The sequence below is a fragment of the Crocuta crocuta genome, unplaced genomic scaffold (assembly GCF_008692635.1).
Source record: "Crocuta crocuta isolate KB4526 unplaced genomic scaffold, BGI_CrCroc_1.0 scaffold32, whole genome shotgun sequence".
Lineage (NCBI taxonomy): Eukaryota > Metazoa > Chordata > Mammalia > Carnivora > Hyaenidae > Crocuta > Crocuta crocuta.
In genome coordinates, this window is record NW_027529424.1 from 13772484 (window position 1) to 13795981 (window position 23498).

A 23498-nucleotide genomic window follows, 5' to 3' on the forward strand; every position below is an offset into this window, starting at 1 on the left:
GCAGTTGCACATTTTGAAAGAGTTTCTACAGTTCTTTGGGAAACTTGTTTCTTTCGTTAAAACAGAAAAGAAAGCTGTCAGAATAGATCGCATCTGGTTTTTGTCTTGTGAGATGTTTCACACGCCGTGAAAGGAGCGCTGGTAATCGAGTCCGTGATGGTGTGGAAGAGGCACTTGGACTCAGCAGGAGCCTCGGGGCCCGGTCTCGTGTGCCCGCCGGCCTGGCGCGAGCCCAGAGCGGTCCGTCAGGGACACAGACGGGGCCGGGCTCCGCACAGCGTTACTCCCACATTACAAACGTGTTTACTAAGAAAAGTGCAATACTTTGTTAGTATGAGTGCAGGGGCCTCGGAGAGCACCGCACGGGTGGCCGGGAGTCCGACCGCGTCGCAGGGCGACGCGTCGCGGTTCACTGCCTCGTCCTCGGCGTTACTTCTCTCGCTCACCGAAGTGGGTAGATCCCAGCACCTCTCCAGCTGACGGTGGAGCAGCGGCGGTGGGCTTGGCAGACGCCGCTGGGGGCTGGGGGAACGTTGCTGCTGACCTGAGATGGAGACCTGTCCGTGTCTGCCATCATCCTCGTTGCTGGGGCACCTCAGAAACCCTGTACTAACCAGATGTTTTTCAGAGCTCGGCCTCTCAGAGGGCTTCCCCGGAGCAGGCTCTTTGCCAAGGTGGGAGGCCCTGATTGCAGGTTTCTTTGCTCACATTCTCTCTAGAAATCGGCCCTGCCTCTGTGATGGTGGGGAACCTGGTGTCTGGGAAGAGGATCGCGCAGGCCAGCGGCAGAGACCTGGGCCAGATAGAAGACAACGACCAGGCGCGCAAGGTGAGAGGCGGGNTCGCACGAGCGTGGCCTGAGGCCCGTGCCCGGGGAGGCCTGCTGTGTGCTGGCGTCCAGGGGCACTGGCTCCTGACGACCCTGCCAGCCCCGTGTGACACCCAGGCGGCCCCCCAGCACAGCTTCGGCCCTGTAGCTGTGGGAACTCCAGGAGGCAGAAGTTGAGAGCCCTGGTTGGGCAAACAGGCGTCCTTAATGTGACCTTAAGGGCTGGAGGGGCAGCCTGGGGGCCACAACCACCATGCACATCACACGTCTTGTCACATGTACTGGGGGTCCCCCGAAGAACCACTCAAACTTGAGGACTGATGATTCACCAGAAGGTCACCCCCATCTGTACGAGGTACCAGGAAATGTGGCAAAGCCAACTGTTTAAAATATTGCCAGTTTGGTAACAATTAGAATTACGTTCATTAAAAACACTTGATCCCCATGTTCAGACCTCAGAATACATTTCTGTTAAAAAAGCAGATTAAGGGATCTACACGGGTGTTTTCTGTCATTGGACATGAGGCGGGGCTGACCTTTGCACTCCACACCGACGCAGTGGGGTGCACGCCATCTGTGTGATTTGTGGTGCCCTTGGATGACCTCAGGGAGTGACCATTTGACAACAGCACATTTAAGAGAGCCCAGTTTAGAAGCTGCATAGATCTGATCTTGCCGTCACAGCCCCCGGAGACCCGGTCTGGAGGCCAGGAGGGCTCTGTGTTGGCTGCCCCTGGTGCGGGGGCTGCACCCCCGGCCATCACAGGTTGCGGGAGGCGTCCCCGACCAGACGCAGCACTGGCCCCTGTGAGCTCTGAATCCCGGCCAGGCCCCGGGGGCCAAGCCACACAGGAGGAACCCCGTAAGTGCTGGCTGCCGCTTCTCATCGTGACGGGGCTCTGCCTCCCCCGTGGAGGAGCGCTGCTCTAGCGCCTGCGCACTGAAGCCGGCCGGGTCTGAAGGGGTGAGTTGGAGTCTGGGCGCGGGACCTAACGGCTGTGCTTTGTTGCAGTTCCTGTTTCTCTCGGAGGTCCTGCAGTGGAGGGCGCAGACCACCCCCGACCACGTCTTGTACACGCTGCTCAACTGTAGGGTGAGGCACGCCCAGCGCGGCTTTCCCGCCGCGCCTGCGGCCGTAACGCTCTGGCTCCCGTCTGACGTGTGTCCTTCATGTTGTTTGTTTGTTGCTGTTTTGACTGAGGTCTTTATGGATAGTTTGAGCAATATCTATTTTGCACCATTTCCCCCACAAAACACAGGGAATGGTTCAGATCTGTGAGACATTTTCTGTCTTTTATGAGTGAACTACTCTCTTGTAAGTAAGAAGTTGCCCTCTCATTATAGACTTCCATTCTTGGGAGCGAACGTCTTTTCTATTTTCCAAGTGTAATTAAGGTGTGTGTTGACATCTCACACTGGAAGAGCTCGCTCTTCCAGTGTTGTTCATAGGACCTAAGAATAAGACCTTACGTATACCAGCAAGTGGTATTAACAATAAAAATCAGATGCGAAAGCTTTAACGTGCTTAACCTTTTTTTTTTTTTTTTTTTTTTTTTTTTTTTTGCTGTGGCAATAAAGCCTGAGAAAGATTTTAAATTTAGGTCTCTTGACAAGTAGGGGTATGTGCCGTTGTCAGAGATTATGGCTATGCATAGTTGCGAAATACCAAAATCTTAATATGCGAAGGCATCCAGGCCAACGTCCATGCGATGTGGGTCCTAGAAATGACCACGGATGCTCTGAGGATCTTGAGTTGCTGTGTGTGCAGAGGTGACCCGGTGGGTCACTTGTTCCTTGGGTCTGTTCAGGCTGCCCCCCAGGAAGATAGTGCACCTGCCTCCCTGACCTCTGTTAGGGCCTAGTGACCCCCGCTCCCCGGATGGACTCTCCTGCACTCACAAGTGTGCGCAGTAGGAACCTCAGCGTCTGGGCCCCTGAGAGTCTGTGCAGTTACCCGAGGCCCCGGAACACGTCCACACCGCTTTTGTCGTCTCTCTTCTCCATCGGCTCCTTCCCAGCTGTAAATACGGATAAGACCCCGCTTTCCTAATACCACTGCCCGGCTGACGGGCCTTGGTGCCACGATGCCGACCTAATTTCTCCTTAATCTCTTGTGCTGACTGTCTCCACCCTCTGCACGTAGCATTTGTCCTGGGGACTGTTCATCTCCGTGGTCTCTCAGTGGTCTTCCAGAGTGATGACTGTCACCTGTCCCTGGGAAGGACACCTTCTCAGTTGCCTATCAGCTACAGGGATGTGTGCCTTCGTTCAGCTTCCCCAGCCACCGTAGTCGTGCCGACACGCTGGGTATGGTGCATCCTCCATAAGCGCTAAGCTGCGCAAGAGCGAGGGGCAGGTCCACATCACTTTTCAACCTCCGCAGCGTGGCTCCCAGTCTCTCCTGTTTGCAGTGTGGGTGGGGATCTGTGCCTGGACCCCTTGGAGGTATAAACAGGCCGTCTAGGGAGGAGACCACCCCTGCGACACACAGAGACTCAGAGGTGATTGGGGTGTGTTCACAGATGACCCGCCCTGGAGGGGAGGAAGACAGAGCTGTTCTAACCACGTGGGACGACAGGAATGGCAGCGTGGGGGCAAAGCCCTCAGATGGTCAGCTGGGGCGACGCCAGGACGCTGGGCTCCTTGTGCGCTGGTCTGGCCTGGGTGGTGGGTGTTTCCATCCCTGACCACATGGTCATAGTCATCTGCTGTAGCTGTACCCTGAGTCGTTTGGCAAAATGAGTCACTCGAGAAAGGGCTTCGTTAGAAACAGAAAAGTGGACGGGTGCAGAGATCAGAGCCGTGAGTGAATCCACTTTGGGTCAGCATGGAGAAAGGTGGCTCGTGGTGGCTTTCCTTTGCATGTGGCTCTGGACGTGAGGGCAGTTGTGTCCTGAGCCAGTCTAAGGGTTGGACTTGACCTCCAGTTCCACGTAGAACTTACAATAAACGCTAGGCCGTGGCTGAAGGCCGGAACCACCATCTTTACCGTGTTTTTGTGTAATTTCCACGTCAGTCGCCCTGCCGCTGCTGCACAGCCCTGTGGAAGCACAGCACAAGCCATACGTGCCAGTTTACGTTTTCTAAAAGCAGTATTTTAAACAGATGGAAACCGGTGAGGTTGGTAACGTCTGACTTAACTCCGTGTATCCACACCATCCTCACCCCGGCACGTGGCTCACCACGTCTTCAGGCTGGTCTCGTTCCTGCGTGGCGCGTGCTGCCAGTTGTGAATTTGGCAACTTGGCGAGGCTCGTCGAAGCCGGCGAACTGTTTGGCACCTGGAGAGCAGCTTTCTTGTTGCCAGCAGTGTTCAGTCGTACGTTCCCCGCCATGGCCAGTGCCGTCGGTAGAACACGAGCTGTTAGGTCAGATCTACAGTAGGACACGGGGATGTAATTGATTGCAGTTCATGGAAAACTTGTATTTTGGAACTTGTTTCCATACAAAAGGCCATCTCTCTTTTTTTTTTTTTTAACAGTCATAAGACAACTCTTTTTAAAGTTTTTTTGTATGTTTTGGGATTTTTTTTTGGCTTGTAACAGTTGTTTTTTTTTAATTTTCAAATATAAATCACATTTGGCTTTTTCTTAATTCCTTAGTATTTTTTCATTTGTTTTTTAACCTAAGGTAAAACTTTAAAGCAGCACCAAAATCCACAGTCCTTGACACTGAAACCTGTGGACTTTACAACAGGGGTTGGGTTCTGTCATGATTCCGGCCAAAACTTATTTTCAGAAAAGTCAGCCCTAATTTCTCCAGTGAGGTGGATTTACTAGAACCTTCTTTCTCTGGAAACCTTATCCTTTCGTGGGGATGGGGATGGGGTAGCCAAGCAGCCACCAGCCAGGGCTAGTGGGCTGCCCCTTCCCGGAACCCTCTCCCGTGGCCACTCGCTCCTGTTCTGCTGAGCCGGCACGGGCGCTGTTTCTGCGGGGAGGGAGGGGGGGATTGTGCTGAATGAAGCTCCTGCCAGGAGTCTGGGGCTGGGCGCAGCCTGTGGGCTCGTGAGAGGTGGGGCTCGGACACGTTCAACCCTGCACGTAGGGCAGGAGGGATGCGAGAAGCTCTGGGCTGCCTGGGAAGCAGTGCTCCCGGCCCCAGCGTGGCGCCTTCCGGGGGCTTGAGGGCAGTGCTGATCCCCAGGCACCTGTGCTCACTCCAGAACTGGCCNGTTCACTGCTGTAAACCCGAAGAGCTGCGAACGCTGTTGGGAAAGCTGCTTCAGAGGCCAGTAGAGCTAAAGGACAGCAGGTTTATTAAATTTCACCTTTTTTAAGTATGTCAGTGGGATTTTCACAAACCGGGGCCAAAACATCTTTTCAGATACACTTGAGGCTGCTGGTTCTGAGCCCCCGGCACCTGGCAGTCCCCGGTTTTGTCTCATGACGGGACAGCTGGTCACTGATAGGGGATTGGCATCGGATCTCCTGAAGCTGAGGTCAGCTCCAGGGTCTGAACAACCCGGGGCAGGAGCGCTTGCTGCCTAAGACAGGCAGGCCGCACCGGGCAGAGGGGGCACAGAGCGGAGGGCCTCGCGCAGCGGGAGCGTAACCGCGAGCCCTCTGTGCTGGCGCCGCCCGCCGTGGCACAGCGCCACCCCAGCATCGCGGCCTGTGCCGGTCCCACGCCCGGGACAGCTGGTGCGCAAGCGTCTGGCAGGACGGGCTCCCTTCGGCTGTGCCTGTCTCACTCCGAAGTGTTCAGAGGACATGTGGGTCAGAGTGTGTGTGCGTGCGTGTGTGCGCACGCGCGCGCTTCGGCGCCTGGGGACAGGCGTGGCCTCCAGGAGTGGGTGCCAGGGAGCTCCCGGTCTGGGGGCCCTGGGCTCGCACGGTTGGGCTGCGTCTTGCACCTCGGCCTCCCGGGTCTGTCTGGTTACCCAGCTTTGCCACGTTCTGCCGAGGCTCCCCCACCTCCTGCCCGTTTCCGTTTTCTCACTTTTTAACCTGCCTTGGAAGGCAGACCTTGGAAGGCAGACAAGGAAAACGTGTGGGGTAAGAGGGCTCAGTTCAGGGACCAGTCCCAGCCGGTGGGAAAGCGCAGGAGCCCCTGCAGCCGAGCGCGGCTTGTGGGTCGGGTCCTTAAAGGGAACGAGTTGCCTCCTGGAGCCACATGCAACACCCAGTTATCTTGTGCGTGATTGTGTCACGTGCCCCTGGTTCTGAGAGGTCATCCCGCACCCCACTGGAGCAGGTGTGTCCCACAGGCCATTTGGCTGGGATTCTGTGTTTCCCCAGCACCGCCGGGCACTAAACCACCGCTGCCTGTTTTTAAGGGACCCCAAGGGCCTGGTCACTTCCTTCCATGCAACATGACCCCTTCCATGCAGCGCCGCCCACTGCCCTTCCCTTTGGACTTTCCTCTCCATGCGTGACTTTTGGGTCCAGGTCACCTGCTGATATTTGAGTCCTCGAAAACCACATGTGTCTCGCTGTTCTTCCTGCTGCTGCTGGCTCGCCCCATCCACGCGAGCAAACAGTGTTGTCACGAATTCCGTGGCTGTTTTCAGTGTGTGGAGTCTTCCTGGCCCCAGACACTGCGGGTGGCCTGCCCTTCACCCTGTGAATTGTTTTAAAATAGGGTTTGGGGGCGCCTGGGTGGCTTAGTCGGTTAAGCGTCCGACTTTCGCTTAGGTCATGATCTCGCGGTTCGTGGGTTCGAGCCCCGCGTCAGGCTCTGTGCTGACTGCCGGCTCAGCGCCTGGCGCCTGTTTCAGAGTCTGTGTCTCCCTCTCTCTCTGACCCTCCCCTGCTCACGCTGTCTCTCTCTCTCTCTCTCCTAGAAATAAATAAAAATTTAAAAAAAATAAATAAATAAAATAAAATAGGGTTTGATCATGAAGAGCAGGGTTTTGATTTTATTTTCCCCAACTCTTTACTTTGAAATAATTGGAGGGGCACCTGGGGGCTCAGTCAGTTAGGCGTCCAACCAGCTCAGGTCATGATCTCACGGTTCGTGGGTTTGAGCCCCGCGTCGGGCTCTGTGCTGACAGCTCAGAGCCTGGAGCTGCTTCGCGTTCTGTGTCTCCCCCTCTCTCTGCCCCTCCCCTGCTCACACTCTCTCTCTCTCAAAAATAAACAAACATTAAAAAAATTAAAAAGAAATAATTGGAGATTAGCAGGAAGTTACAACAGCAGTGCTTTTAAGGTATTTTTTAATCCAAATGTGTTTTCCATTTGTTTCTACACGTATAACATTCCACATAAAGAGAATTGGACAAGTTTGTTTTTCACTTTACTGGATTTGTTTGACTCTTGCTTTGTTTTTTGACCTCGACTTTTAATTGTTTCTTAAAAACATGTCCAACTTGTTTTGCTTCCTGCTGGTTCACCGCTGACTCTTCCTGCCCTTGGCAATTACACCGAAGTTCCAGAATTACCAGGTTGACTTTTTTGGGAGGGAGTTTAGCTAGTCTTCAGCTCAAATAATTCGTTTTTGAGAACATTTCTCGTTAGCACAAGTACATCTAGATGCCTGTTTGGTGCTGCCCTTCTTGGCCAGTGGGAAGGAGAGGAAAGGGGCCAGTAACGGACGGGGTCCTTGGGGGCTGACCAGTGCACCAGAACCAACCGTGGGTGGTCGCACAGCTGTGCGGACACACTCACGCCCGTTTAGCGTGTATTTCACGTACGGTGACTGGCTGGTACCTGCAGTACATCTCGGTAAGGCTGTTACGTTAAAAAAAAGTCTCACCCAGTCATTCTTGCGATCCTCAGGGTACGATAGCAAGCTCGCTGACGTGCGTGCAGCTGCATAAGCGCGCCGAGAAGATCGCCGTGATGCTGATGGAGCGAGGGCACCTGCAGGATGGGGACCACGTGGCTCTCGTGTACCCGCCAGGTGAGCAGGCGGTTCCGGCAGCCGTGAGGCGGGCGCCTTGCTGCCCACACTCTGGCTGACACCCAGCATCGTGTTCTGTGCGGCCTCCTGTGTCTAGTTGCGGCCTCTTGCGGTCATACATGCGCTACGAGCCGTGTGCCTCCTGAGGTCATACACGCGGTGAAATTTCACAAAGACATTTGTGTCTGAATTTGTTTTATTAGGTATCTGAGGTAGTTCATTTAATCAACAGCAATTAAATCCCTCACTAAACTGATAACAATAGAGTTGGTAACTCCTTAGAGAAATGACAGAAATTAGCCACCTGGGCCCTGTGGGGGTCTCGTGCGTAAAGGAATAGGGGATGGGAGGTTACAGCACAGAGAGGAGTCCGCTCCTGTCGTGGCCCCAGGCTGGCACCTCTGCTGCCAGGGACGGACTGTCACCTGAGCGCTCGCGCTTTTCTCCCCGTCTAGGAATAGATCTTATTGCAGCATTTTATGGCTGCCTGTACGCGGGCTGCGTGCCAATAACCGTCCGCCCCCCACACCCGCAGAACATCGCCACGACGCTGCCCACCGTGAAGATGATCGTGGAGGTAACTGCGCCTGGAAGCATCTGGGCTCTGCTCCTCCTTCCCGGGGGGCCCTTCCTCCCCCTCCCCCTCCCCCGGGCCCTTCCTCCTGCCTGGACCTAGAGTGGGGCTTCTAGATGGCAGAGCCCAGGGCAGGGCTGGCTCTGGGGCTGGTGGGGAGGATGCAGCCTCTGCCTCCAGTTCTGGAAGCAGGATTTCAATTCACTTGTGGTGTTACGGGCTGGGGTGATTTCGCTCATTTATTGGAGCTGAAGGGCCCTTGAGAAAGTGACTCCTCTCACAGGCACCTGTACAGACAGTGGGGGTTTCTGCACCAAACTGAGTGAAAAAGTCATATTTTTCTTTAAAGTTCTCTGCTCAAGATTTAGAAGTGTCCCTTTCCTTTTTGAAAGCAGAGATTTATTTTAATTTTTCTCATGCTTGGGGAAGTGTAAGAGGAGACACCACGAGGGACAGCTTAGTTTGGGGACAGCACCTGCGAATTCCTTTCGTGGGTGAATGGGAGCACTGTCCAGGCCGCTTTGCTGTTCAGAACGTAGCGACCGTGTCGGTGAAGCTGTGTGGCGTTCGTAGATCAGAGCCGATGGTGAGACTGGCCAGGTGGGGCGCTCCTTCCAAGCACGCTCGTAACCGTGGTCACTCCTCAGCTCCAGAAGTTCCCAGGGGCCTCAGGGTCTGTGAGCTCCGGATGCCGTGATCATATCATGGCTCTCACGCTGGCTCCATGGGAGGCAGCCCTGCCCACTGTGAAAGCCGCTGGCCTTGGGTGCATACTGAGCAGCTGGCCCTGTGCAACCGCTCACCGCCTTCCTCCACACCTTGTTCTCTCACCTCAGGTGAGTCGCTCTGCCTGCTTGATGACAACACAACTGATCTGTAAGTTGTTGCGGTCCCGGGAGGCAGCTGCGGCCGTGGACGTCAGGGCGTGGCCCCCCATACTGGACACAGGTCAGTCCGCGAACCATCCAGACACTTGTGCTTGCGTGTCTGCTTTGCCGTTGGCTCAAACGTGCTAATAGCCCTGTTTTGCTCCAGATGACTTGCCAAAGAAGCGGCCCGCCCAGATCTACAAACCTTCCAACCCAGACACGCTAGCTTATCTTGACTTCAGTGTGTCCACCACGGGGATGCTGGCTGGAGTGAAGGTTAGTGACACGTCTGTGCGGTGGCACATGCGAGGGGTGTGTACCTGCGCTTCACTGAGGCCATAAAATGCCCGGTCATTCCCACGGTTACCTAGGCCGGCCGATTCTTTCCAAATGCCCCACCTGTCTGTGTGTGTGTAAACACAGCCTCACCAGCCCCCAGTAAGACTGCTCGCGTTTCTTCCTCGCTGGTTTTCAAATCCCAGAGCTCTGTTGTGAAACCCTGTGCGCTAGGATTCTTGCTCTGTTAATGCGGGTTCCGTCACCGCGTGCCGGAGGACTGCGCGTCCCGTGACCCTGGCTCCTGTTAAAGAACAGCTCTGGCGGTTAGGAGTGCTGACCCCGTGCATGGTGAAAACTCCATGTATAACTTTTGGCTCCCCCAGTGGCCTGCTGTAGACTGGACATCTTACCAGTAATGTAATATAAAGAGTCGATTAAAACCTATTTTGTGTGTTATATGTATTATATGTCATATGTCGTATGTGTTATGTGTATGTACTATGTGCGTGTGATATGTAGTGTGTATTATGTAACATAATGTGTACTGTATTCTTACATAAAGTGGTAAGCCAAAGAAAATCTATTAGGGAAAATGCTGACTATTACAGTCTGGCACCATAAAAAGTCTGCGAGTCGGTGGGCTGGTGCACACAGACCCATGTTGTTCGTGGTGACTGCAGTGCACGTCACTTCGTGAGGACTCTGAGCGCTGGCAGTGTCCTGGTCAAGGGGCTGGTGCATTCTCAGTAGCCTTAGGAAGTCCTTTGCCCGCCCTCGGGAGTCTGACCGCTCAGTTTGTGTTATTCGCTGCATTTAGTTCTCTTTATCTGCCCCTTTCCCAATTTTTTTTTTTATTGTGGTTAAACATACATGACATAAATTTACCATAGGAACCCACCCAAGTGTAGGCTCAGTGGCATCAAAAGCACTCACACTGCCATGCACCCGTCCCTCCCCCCATCCATCCCTGTAACTCATCTTGTCTTACAAAACTAAAGCTCGCTGCCTGTGAATAATAACTCCCCATCCCCGCCACCCCGGCTCTGTGATCGTGACGCATATGGGGACCCCACAAAAGTGGAGTCACGCTCACTGTCTTCCTGTGACTGGCTCCTTCCACTCACCGTAATGTCCTGGGAGTCCCTTCATGTTGCCGAGGGCATCAGAATTCCTTTCTGAGGCTGAGTTAATATTCTCTTGAATGTGTTTACCACGTTTAGCCTATCCATTCATCCCTCAGTGAGCACTAAGGTCGCCTCCAACTTTTAGCTCCTGTAAGTAATGCTGCCGTGAACACAAATGTACAAATACCTCTTCAGGTCTTATGGATATATATGGAGAAGTGGAATTTTGGGGTCAGAAGGTAGTTTCCATTTTTAACCTGGGAGGGAATTGCCATACTGTTTTCCGTGGTGGCCGCACCATTTCATGTCCTCTCCAGCACCACACAGAGGTTCCGGTTGCTTCCCGTCCTCACCAACTCTTAGAGTTTTCTGGGTTTCATATTTTTAATAGTAGTCATGTTAATGGGTATGAAGTGGTACCTTGTAGTTTAGATTTGCATTTTCCTAATGGTTAGTGATGTTAAGCATCTTCTCCTGCAGCTATTGACTCTTTGTAAGTCTTCTTTGGAGACCTGTCTATTCAAGTCCATTGAATCAAATTGCTTGGAATTTTGTTGTTGAGTCTTACAGGTTCTTTGTGTAGTCTCAATATTAATCCCTTAATTTTCTCCTCTTCTGTGGATTGCCTTCTTACTCTGTGGATGGTGTTTTTTGATACACAAAATCTTTGAATTTTCATGAAGTCCAGTTTTGTCTTTTTTTTTTTTTTTTGACCTGTGCCTTTGGTCATATCCAAGAAATCATTGCCAAATCCAGTGTCATGAAGCTTTTGTCCTATGTTCTATTCCAGGTTTTATTGTCTTAGGTCTTACATATATGTCTTTGATCCAGTTTGAGTTAACTTTTCTTTGTGGTGTTAGGTAAGGGTCCAACCTTGTTCTTTTGCATTTGGAGATCCAATTTTCTTAGCACTATTTGTTGAGAAAACTGTTGTATCTCCCACTGAAGAGTCTTGGCACCCTTGTCAAAAGTCAGTTGGCCAGTATATGCAAGGGTTTGTTTCTGGGCTTTCTCTTCCATTGATCTGTATGTCTGTTTTTATGCCAGTACTGCACTGTTTTGACTACTGTATATTTGTAGTAATTTTTAAAATCAGGATGGGGGAATCTTCTGTGTTTATTTTCAAGATTGTTATTCAGGTTTCCTTGAGATTCTGTGTGAATTTTATGCATTTTCTACTTACACACAAAAAAATCATTGAGATTTTGATAGGGATTTCATGGAGTCTGTATTGTTTTGGGTAGTATTGATATCTGGGAAGATGGTGTGTGTTTCCATTTATGTACGTCTTTATTTTTTAGCAGTATTTTATAGTTTTAATTGTATAAGTCTTTTACCTCCTTGGTTGAGCTAATTCCTAAGCATTTTATTCTTTGATGCTATCATAAATGCAACTGTTTTAATTTCCTCTTCAGATTTGTCACTTAATGTATAGAAATACAAATAATTTTTGCATATTGACTTATCATCTTTTACTGAATTTACAATTGTTAACAATTTTTATGAGTGAGATATTTAGTGTTTTCTACGTATAAATTCATTTAATCCATGAAGAGATCATCTTATTTCTGCCTTTCTAATCAGAATGCCTTTTATTTATTTTTCTTATGTAATTGCTTGGGCTAGAACTTCCAGTACTGTGTTGAATAGAAAGGGTGAAAGCAGGCATCCTTGCCTTACTCCTGATCATAGAGGTAAAGGGTTGAGTCTTTCATGGCTGAGTTTCTGTGTTCTTTATATATGGCTTTTATTATGTTGAAGCCCTTTTTTTTTTCCTATTCCTAGTTTATTGAGTGTTTCTATCATAAAAGAATGTTGAATTTTGTCAGGGTTTTTTTTTTTTTTTGCATCATTTGAGATGATCATGTGTTTTTTTTTCCCTCTCATTCTTTGAATATGATATATCACATTGATTTTTTTTTTAAGATTTTTAAGTAGCCTCTATATTATTCTGGGATTTGAACTTAACAGCCCCCAAGTCAAGAGTCATATGGTCTTTGGACTGAGCCAGCGAGGTGCTCCCATTGATTGATTTTTCATTTGTAGAGCCTACAATCTGTTATAGGAATAAATCCCACTGATGTATAAGCCTTTTAAAGTGCTACCGAATTGGGTTAGTACTTTATTGAGGATTTTGGCATCAGTGTTCCGCAGAGATACTGGTCCGTAGTTTTTCTCACAGAATGAGTTAAGAAGTGTTCCCTTCTGTGGGCACCTGAGTGGCTCAGTCAGGTAAGTGTCTGGCTTTGGCTCAGGTCATGACCTCGTGGTCTGTGGGTTCAGGCTCCCTGTTGGGTTCTTCACTGATAGCTCAGAGACTGGAGCCTGCTTCAGATTCTGTGTCTCCCTCCCTCTTCCTGTTCCTCCCTCACTTGTGTGTGTGCACGTGCGCTCTCTGTCTCTCTCTCTCAAAAATAAGTAAATAAACTTTAAAAAGGTGTTCCTTTTTCTTCAGTTTTTTGGAAACATTTGAGAAGGACCAGTATTAGTTCATCTTTAAATGTTTGGTAGATTTTAGCAATGAACTTATCAGGTACAGGGCTTTTCTTTGCTGGAAAACCTTTACAGATTTGATCTTGTTACTGCTTTTGGTCTGTTCAGATTTTTTATTCTTCATGATTTAGTCTTGGTAGGTTTTGTGATCCTGTTTTTTTAAATTTTTTTTTACTTTATTTTTGAGAGACAGAGACAGCACGAGCAAGGGAAAGGCAGAGGGGGAGAGAGGGAGACACGGTATATGAAGTAGGCTCCTGGCTGTGAGCCATCAGCACAGAGCCTGACAGGGGGCTTGAAACCACAAACCGTGAGACCATAACCTAAGTCGAAGACAGACACTTCACCAACTGAGTTACCGGGCGCCCCAGTTTTGTCTTCCCTCTTGTAATTTGTGTTTCAATTTCCATGAAATGGAATTTCTTCATTTCACATAGGTTGTGCTGTTGGTTGGTGCCTGACTGTTCATCGTGCTCTCTTCCAATTATTTTTATTTCTGCAGAATCCATAATAAATGTCTCCACTTTCATTTATGATTTTAGTAGTTTGAGTCTTCCCTCCTTTCTTCTTAGCCCATCTACCTAGAGGTTTGTCTATTCTGTTGATCTTTTTGAAAAGCCAGCTTTTGCTTTTATTGATTATCTCTACTATTTCTCTACCCTCTGTTTATGCTCAAATCTTTATTTCCTTCTTTTGCTGACTTTGGGCTTAGTCTGTTCTTTCTGCCATTCCTTAAGTTGTAAAGTTAGGTTGTTGATGTGAAATCTGTTTTATTTTTTAACATAAATTTTCATGTAAATTTCTGCAGCAAACCTGTTTTTGCATGTCCTGTAAGTTTTGACATGTTATATTTGCATTTGAGTCTAAGTTTTTTTTTATTTTTCTTGTGGTTATTTAAGGGTGTGTGTATTTTAAGTTTCAGAAGTTTGTGGGTTTTCCAGTTTTCCTTCTGTTACTAATTCCTAACTTCATCCTGTTGTGCTTGGAAAAGATACTTCATATCTATCTTTTTAAATCAATTGAGACTTAATCTGTGGCTTAAAATATGGTCTATCCTGGAAAGTGGCCCAAGTGCTCTTGAGAAGAAGGAATAATCCATTTTGGTTGGGTGTTCTCTATGTCTCCCAGATTTCTTTGGTTTATTGTGTTAAGTTCCCTATTTTTTTTTTAAATATATCTTCTTTCTGGTTGTTCTGTCTATTATTGAGAGTAGGATATTCAAGTCTCTAAGTATCATTGAAGAAATGTGAGTTCCTTCAGTTCAGTCCATTTTGGCTTCATATGCCTTGACAGTCTGTTGTCAGGTGAATAGATGCAAATAATTGTTAAATTTTGCTGTATTGAACCTTAATATATAATGCCTCACTTTATCTTTTGTGATCTTTTTTGAAGTCTGTATGTCTGATATTAGTTTAGCTATCTCTGCTTTCTTTTGGTAACTGTTTGCATGGAATGTTTTTATCCATTCTTCCACTTTGAAATGATTTGTGTCTCTTGATCTAAAATGAATCTCTTGTATGGGGTACCTTGGGTGGTCAGTCAGTTAAGCGTCTAACTTTGGCTCAGGTCATTTTCTCATGGTTGGTGGGTTTGAGCCCCACATTGGGCTCTGTGCTGAGAGCTCAGAGCCTGGAACTTGCTTTGGATTCTGTGTCTCCCTCTCTCTCTGCCCCTCCCCTGCTTGCACTCAGTCTCTCTGTCTCTCTCAAAAATAAATAAACTTTAAAAATTATTAAAAAATAAAAAATAAAATGAATCTCTTGTAGGCAACATATGGCTGGATCCTGTATTTTATTCACTCTGTGAATTGCCATCTATTGAGAGTTAATCTGTTTACATTTAAACTAATTACTGATTAGAGACTCCTCTCATCTTGCTCCTTTTTTTCCATGTGTCTTTCAACTTTTCTGTTACTCAAGGAACCTGGGGGGCTCAGTCCTTTAAGCATCCAACTTTGGCTCAGGTCATGATCTCACAGTTCATGAGTTTGAGCCCCACGTCGGGCTCTGTGCTGACAGCTCAGAGCCTGGAGCAGCTTTGGATTCTGTGTCTCCCTCTCTCTCTGCCCCTCCTGCTAGTACTCTGCCTCTCTCTTTCTTAAAGATAAATAAACATTAAAAACAAGTTAAAAACTAACTTTTCTGTTACTTATTGCCCGCATGACTGTCTTGTGCTTAGTTGATTTTTTTATAATGAAACATTTAAGTTCCTTTTGTACATATTCTGCAGCTTGTGGTGCAGTGACCATGGGAGACGAGCTGCACACGCTGCAGTTGGAGAACCCTACTTTGGGTTATACTCAATTCCAGTAGCACACAAAACTGCTCCATGTCCACCTTTCTTAGTTGCTGATGTCACAAAGTTAAATCTTTATATACTGCATGGCCCAAAATATGTAGTAGTAAGTCTTTTAAATGCATTTTTTAAGTCTCAAGTTATGAAGAGAAAAAAGTGGAATGTAAACTCAAAAGAACAATAACGATCATTTCGTTCAGATAATAATTGTGGGTTGTTTTTTTACCATATTAGTCTCTGAAATCATGTAGAAAATGAAAAGTGGAGTTATAAGTATTGCCACAATTATACTAGAATTTATAATTGACTTGTATTTACCTTTACTGAGATCTAAATTTATTCACATGACTCTGAGATATGTCTAGTGTCTTTCTATTTCAATCTGCAGGACTCCCCGGAGCCTGTCTTTCATGGCAGGTCTAAATGTGATGAGTACATTAATGAGTACTTAAACATAATGAGCACCCACAACTTTTCTTTTTTTAATGAGGATGTCTTACTTTTTCCAAAATTAATTAGCATTGACTGCCCAGATCTTCCTCTGAAAGTTGTAAGACTTCTAACAGACTCCAGGGCTCCACATCGTCTCCTCATTTTCTGCCCACACAGTTGTTGTCTGGTTGCTATGGAGACAGTCTTCCCAGAATCCTCTCCTGCTTTTCAGTAGAATCTGAGGTGACACACCAAATAAAGTGCAATATCAAGTAAAATAACCCTTCAGATTATTTTGGAGTACAGATTTCTTTTCACTCCAGGGTGAGTGACTTTCCACAGTGCTGAGGGTGGCTTTGAGCTACCTCCTATTGTAGCTGAACAGAAACACACTGGTGATAGTACCATTTTCATGGTCTACAGAAGCTGGTGCTATAATGTTTCATCTCAATTCGATTAAGATATTTATACATGAAACTGAGATGAAGTGACATGTCTCTTGGTGATTCCACTTAATAGAAGTATAAACCGTAGTAATCCCAGAGAGATGAATAATTAGACTTTCTCTCAAATCTTTGCAAGTTTTCATTAAGCTTTTGATTGTTTAATTTGTTTGGTGAGTACCTGAGGTAAAACATGTTGTGACGTCATTTAATGAAAACCCGTATGCCTTAAATACTGAGAGGCGTACACAGAACTGGAATCATCTGGTCATAGTCTTCTTGTGGAATTCCCTTCTACCTCTTTGGTTGCACCTGTGTTTCTTGGAAATTTTGATTCAATTTCAGCCTTTAGTCACAAATGTCATTAAGTATTCAAATATAGAATGAAAATTGACTTACCAATAAACATGTTTTCCCCATAAAGGGAACTATTTAATGTCTGATTTAGTAGAAGGCCCTTGAGCATATGTTATATGTTCAATTTAAGTTTTAAAATACTGTTTAAAAGTTTAATTTGAACTCTGAAGGTTTCTGATAGATCCTGGAGAAACATTTTCACTTCAACGGGGAAGTCGTGTGGAGGACCCTTCCCTTGAGATCAGTTCCCCTCTGGGCTTGCTCACGGCACGCTGTCACACCGGTGGTGGCTCTCCCTTCCACCAGGTGTGCGGCTGCTGTGTGCCCGGGACGTGGACACTTACTTTCATGTCAGCCGGAGCAAAGCTGCTCTGGAAGGTGCATCTGCCCAAGAGAAGAGCCGAGACTCATCCTGAAAATACATACAGTTGCCCTCCTCCCGCTTCCTCCACTGACTGTCTGCTCTCCCCGCTCTTTCCGGGTGGGGCATTAGAGCTTGTTGTCTGCAGGTGTTCAGAACTTATCTGGGTACAAGTCTGACTTCCTAAGAACGGGGAGTTTCCTCCCCGCGTGGGCTGGTGGTCTGTGACGTTGGCAGCTTCAAGACTGGAGCTTGGAGACGAGTCGTTTAGCTTTCCTGGTTGGGTTTTTCTTCATCTGCCTGTGCTCATGTCACCGATGAGATCTCTTTACTCGCCCTCAAGACCGAGAGCGCGTTGGGGCCCCCTGGGGCGAGGTGAGAGCCCCTTCTCTACCCTCCTGATGCTCTCCGCACCCTTTATGAACGTGCTCACACGCCCTGAGCGCTCTCTCAGTCTCCCGCTGGGCCCCAGCTCCTGAGGTCAGAGGCTGTGTTTTATTCTTTATATTCTGAGCACCTAATTCAATGCCCAAGACATAGCATGTACTCAGATAATGCATTAGTGTTTGCTGAGCTGAGCTGAACTCTGCTCCCAAGCTGTAAGTAGTGCCTGCACAGAGTACGGGTTCAGGCAAGGTTTGTTTTAGTGGCCAGTCGGGGAATGTGGCTAATTTGGTAGCTAGGATTTTGCTCATTCCTGATGCAGCGGGTGGGAGTTTGAAGACATGGTTCAGAAACCCAGCCTTGTTTCTTCTTGAAGCATATATCATGGCCTTAACAGCAAGTGAAAAAGAGCTGTGTGTGTTCACTTCTCGAGTAATCCTGCATCACCTTGTGTGGGTTCTGTGGCGGATCCACCGCAAACCCCCTGCGGCCCGTAGCTTCTAGCCCCTGGCTTCTCTCCTCTGTTGCCAGCACCACTCAGGGTGCTTTTCCCAGGGATTTAGGTGGGTCTCCCTGAGTATGTGGGTGCTTGCTCCAGCCCCCCACCCAGTTCAGCTCCAGGGGACATCGGCTTCACATTAACTCTAAACGTGTTTCAAACCACAAACTTGGGGAAGTTTTCCTTTTCTTCTTAGGCTTGATTGGCTAGAAGGCTTCTGTGAGAAAACTGGTTTTATTATATATATTTTGTGCTGTTTTACAGTAACTCCCATCACACGGGAGCCCTCTTACCGTCACCTCAGTGATGCAGGGAGACGGGAGCTTGGCTGTCGTCACATGACTAGCGCATCTCGCTGTCCCCAGCTGGGTCTGGCTTGAAGCTGTGTGGCCTTAGGCGAACTACCTTCTCTGAACCTGGTCATTGACTTGGGACATTCATCCATGCACCCTGCCGGCCCTCCTGCGTGACAGGCGTGTGCTGAGCGCACCCCTCCTAGGGGCCGTGAGGAGCGGTGTCTCCCCGCCTTCCTCCCTGGGCTGCGGGACCCCAGGAGACCCTGTGGTGCTCACCTCCCCTTGGGGTGAGGCGGGGTCCGGGGAGGGGGCAGGAAGGTTGGCGTGTGGTTTAATCATGGAAAATGGGAAGCCTGATAGGAGTAGAGCCACCCCCCTCCTCACAGGGCCGGAGCTTGGCTACAGCCGTCCCTTCTTGAAACCCCCTTTGGGCACTGGGTGTTGGCCGCGTGGACTGAAGACGGCCTTGCTGTCTTGCAGATGTGCCACGCAGCCACCAGTGCCTTCTGCCGCTCCATCAAGCTGCAGTGCGAGCTCTACCCCTCTAGAGAAGTGGCCATCTGCTTGGACCCTTACTGTGGACTTGGGTTTGTCCTGTGGTGCCTCTGTAGGTGAGTATCCTCCTTAGTGTCTTTAAAAGGATGAAGAGTCAGCCATGCACCCCCTTTCTAGACCGTTTGCAGAGCAGACGCTGACATCTGGGGAGGGCTCCCACCTCTAGGGTGCCGGCTGCAAAGTGCTCCAGGTGGCCCCCGCCCCCGGCCCGCACGGATCCCACACCCCACGGCGTCCGGAGAGCGTCGTCTCTGTGAACTCTGCTGACACTTGCAGAGATGACAGACTCTGGGCACGTTCTGGGAGGCTGCCTGGTAGGGACCCCTGTTTTCCAAGTGCAGGACTCCAGCCTGAGGCTTTGGTTCTTTGCCTTAAGATCCTAGCGGTTAACCCTGGTCTGGAGCTTGCCTTAAATTGGCAGGTGGAAGCTCAGGCTCGCTCTTCTTCAGGCTTGTCCCTGGCGTGGGTGGGGAGGAACATCCGTGAGCGTTCTGCTTGCCTCCAGCCATGGCCACTGGCCCCCAGCCAGCAGCCACCCAGTGCCCAGCCCGGAGCAGGGCCAGCAGGTGGGGTGAACGTACGGAAGTTTGTGGGCATTTGGTCTGACTATGCATGTGTGTTCCCTGTAGAAACTTTAGAAAATATGAAATAACATAAAGGCCTCAGTAATCGTGCCACCTAGTGATCCCTATTAACAGTCACTATTAGCATTTTGATACTTGGCCTCCCAGAGTCTGGTTTCTGATGTAGCAAACTATGTTTTTATCGTTCACACTTTGAAACCTTTAAGTATGTGAAGGCGTGATAAATACCAGTGCCCCTCCTCCCGCTCCTCAGGGGCCATCGCGTGGCCACTTTTGTTTCCTGTCCCCTTCCGGTTTTTAATGCCGTCACCAGACAACATGTTTTCACCATAAACCTTTAAGTAGGCATACAGTTTTGTAAGCGTGGATTAATAAAGATAAAAAACGGAGATGCAACAGTATGAAAGTGGTTAGGACTTCCTTTTTCCTAGCAGACATTCTCCAGTGTCTTTAAATGAACTCCTCAAACAATTATTCTGATACATTCATAATATTTAAAAATAGTAAGTTGGATTAAAATCCAATCCTATATCAGGGCACCTGAGTGGCTCAGTCGGTTAAGCGTCCGACTTTGGCTCAGGTCATGATCTCGCGGTTCGTGGGTTCGAGCCCCGTGTCAGGCTCTGTGCTGACAGCTCAGAGCCTGGAGCCTGTTTCAGATTCTGTGTCTCCCTCTCTCTCTGACCCTCCCCTGCTCACACTGTCTCTTTCTCAGAAATAAATAAAACATTAAAAAAAAAAAAATCCAATCCTATATTTTTGAAAAACACATTCCAATTAGAACAGGTAAAGTTTTGGAGACAGCAAACAGAATTAAAATATTTAATGATTTTTGCCCCACTGTAAAATGCAGTAGCATTGTGGGTAGCTTTTCCTCTTGGGAAATAGGTAAATAGTTCAGAATATGGTATTCCAGCAGTAGAGCCAAGTGGCTGTAGACACACTTGACCAGGTGGGGAGGAACCCCACCCCAACCTACTGACTTTATAGGAGACCGTGTGTCTGTCTGCGTGTCACTTGGCAAAGGTGCCGGTAAAGATGAAGCCGGCGATGGAGGGCTTCGCCAGCGCCCACGCACCAACACGGGAAAGTGATGTGCTCGCTAGTAGCGGTGAGGGCATGGTGAGGGCTCTTTAAAGGAGTCATAAGGAACCTTTACCTAATGAACCCCTTTCTTGCAAAGTCATTCAGCAGTCACAGAATCGCAGTGTTCGGTTCATGGGCCCTGCAACCCTGGAAATCAATATACCACAGCCACAGGCTTCTTCCTTGCGAGGTCCTCTGTAGAAACAGATCCCAACAGACCTGCTTAAAAACCGGACTGGAAGCATCCAGCCCAGTGGTGAGGAGCATACCCGGCACCTGTGAATACCGCGATGACGGTTTCCTCTTAGATGAGCTGGCGTCCCCTCAGGAAATGAACGGGATGACCCTGGGTGTCATTTTGTTCAAGAAAGCGCTTACAGCAGGACGGTGACGTGACCTTCAGAGAGGCTCCCACGGGCCAAGTTGGGGGGATTTCAGCATCAAAATAAAGATTAAGATAGATGATAATGCTTCAAATAAGATAGAAAGTTATCTCACTATCAGACAAACAGATGAGCAGATTAAAGGCTCAATTGCTAGAGTAGATGTCTAGGAAACAGTAGTTAATTTTAAAGGGAAAGAGAGAAACCTTCACGGTGGACTCGGGGCAGGGGTGTGTCACCCAGAGGGCTACAGCATGAAGAACAGCATAACGTCTGGGGTCTTCCTGACAAAGATACTTCACTGACTCCAAACCAGGGAACATCAGACTGACTGAGGAGGGATGTAAAGCAGCACACGATGCCCGTGTCACAGAGGCCCTGAGGACCCCACCCCCGGCAGGCAGGCTGATGGCATCTCTTGCCTTCTCTCCCAACGGGCTCTTTTAAAAGACACCATTAGAACTGGCAAAACTGATGAAGGTCCCAGAATTAGGTGGGAGAAATGTATCTTTTTCCTGATTCTGATGCTTTAATCAGCTTTGGAGGAAAATAAACTTGTTTATTAGAAGTACCTGCCGAAGTATTTGGGGTTAATGGGGCATCAAGTCACTGACTCACCCTCAAATGATTCAGGAGGAGAAAAAGTTATTTCTATTCAAAAATTTTCTGTAACTTTGGCTTGTTTTAACATTTTCAAGATGTTGAGTGAAACAATATTTTTGTCTTCATCCTTAAAGTTCCCTTCAGTCACAAAATAGAGGATTATATATCTCAGAATCAAGATATAACAGAGTTGTTTCAAAATATTCATGTGTTTGTTGATTTTGAGAGAGGGAAAGAGAGTGCGTGCAAGCAGGGAAGGTGAGGGGCAGAGAGAGAGAGAGAGAGAAATCCCAAGCAGGCCCTACACTGTCAGTGTGGAGCCTGATGTGGGGCTCAAACTCACGAACCGTGAGATCATGACCGAAGCTGAAATCAAGAGTCATACACTTAACTGACTGAGCCACCCAGGTGCCTCTTGTTTCAAAATATTTTTAAGATCAAATGAGTCTTAAAAAGCATTCAGATAGTTGATATTCATGGATTAAAAGTTTCAGTATTGTTCAAATGGAAATTCTTTGCAAATAGGTCTAGAGATTTGATGAACTTCCTGTCAAAAATCTCAGCACATTTTTTATTTTTGCAGAAACAGACAATGTTATCCTAAAATGTAAAGGAAGAACCCACAATATCCAAAATAATTTTGGAATGGAACAACAAAGTTGGAAAACTCAGACTTGTCATTTTCACCCCTCATTATAGTAGCCAGGAGAGTGTTATACTGGCATAAAGTTAGGTGTAGGAAGGTAGATAAAGAAAAAATAGCCAATGAAACAAAATTGAGAGTCCAAAAATAGCCCTTTTATGCATAGTCACTTCATTTTTCAACAGAGGCAGTCCAGTGATGAAAGGGTAGTATTTTCAACAAATGATATTTGGGAATATTGTACGTTCACCTGCAAAAAGATTATTTAAACTTTTATTTTGCATCATATAAGTAAATTCAAAGTAGGTTGCAGACATTAATGTAAAAACTAAAACTTTTGGAAGAAGATGAGTAAATCAGTAAATCTTTAAAATCTCAAGCTAGAGTCCTTAGATATGGTACAGTACGTAGAAGAAATGTTGATAAATGTGGCTTTAGTAAAATTAAATACTTGGGCACATCAAATGACACTTAATAGAAAGTTGGAAAGACAGACCACACACCGAGGGAACATATTTGCAAATCATAACCTGATACAGTCCCTCCAAACGGATGTAAAGCCAACTCTTAAACCTCAAGAAGACACGCAACATGATTTAAAAACGGGCAACAGAATAGATACTGTTGAATTGAATAGCTATTTCACCAAACATACAAAAATGATGCTAAGCACATGAAAAGATGCTTAACATTCATTAGGAAAATGCAAATTAAAACCACCGAACTGACCCCTCACAGCCACTGGAGCAGATACAACTACAAACCCCAGAAAATAAAAAGGTCCGCAAGCTTACAGTTTCCGCTTTCAGAACCACACTGCAGAGCAACAGTCCCCAGCGGTGTTCACAACCTGGAATTCTCCTGTGTTGTTGATGGGAATGGAAAATGGTGAAATTTTTCAGTTTGGCGTGCTCTTAAAAATTAAATATAAATTCACCACAGGACCCAGCAATTCCACTCCTAGGCATCTACCAAAGAGAAGGAAAAACACACAGACTTGATGTCTGTAGCAGCCTTCATAGAAAAGAGAAAGAAGAAGCGGCGCACACACCCCAGCTGGTGGGTGGACAGTGTTTGTCATATCCTGCGATACGTATCCACACTCCGAAGCCAGACTCAAAATACCACACGATTGTATCGTATGACACCATTTATGTGAAATGTCTGGAAAAGACAAGTCTGTGGAGACAGAAAGTGGGACAGTGGTCAGCTGGGACTGGGGTCAAAGAGCAGTGGAGCCAGGTGGACTCAAGCCACATGTGTGTGTGATGGAAGCGTTCTCGAACTGCGTTGTGATGACAGTTATACAACTCTGCAAGTTTAGTAAAGTCCTTGCAATTCCCTGCTTCAAATGGGTGGATTTGTGGTACGTGCTCTATACCTAAGTGAAACTGTTTAAAAAAGAAGACATCCTGGGGCGCCTGGGTGGCTTAGTCGGTTAAGCGTCCGACTTTCGCTTAGGTCATGATCTCGCGGTTCGTGGGTTCGAGCCCCGTGTCGGGCTCTGTGCTGACTGCCAGCTCAGAGCCTGGAGCCTGTTTCAGAGTCTGTGACTCCCTCTCTCTG

The 23498-nt window shown here is 47.9% G+C and overlaps 1 protein-coding gene across 1 annotated transcript in view; it reads left to right on the plus strand.

Moving 5' to 3' along the window:
* Window positions 1-23498, plus strand: part of DIP2C (disco interacting protein 2 homolog C) — a 186786-nt gene that overhangs the window by 108065 nt on the left and 55223 nt on the right. The window contains exons 24-30 of the mRNA XM_077758432.1: window positions 720-829; window positions 1842-1922; window positions 7549-7672; window positions 8128-8249; window positions 9083-9194; window positions 9282-9391; window positions 18559-18689. Of these exons, the coding sequence (XP_077614558.1) occupies window positions 720-829; window positions 1842-1922; window positions 7549-7672; window positions 8128-8249; window positions 9083-9194; window positions 9282-9391; window positions 18559-18689 (790 nt within the window). The remainder of the gene's footprint in view (window positions 1-719; window positions 830-1841; window positions 1923-7548; window positions 7673-8127; window positions 8250-9082; window positions 9195-9281; window positions 9392-18558; window positions 18690-23498) is intronic.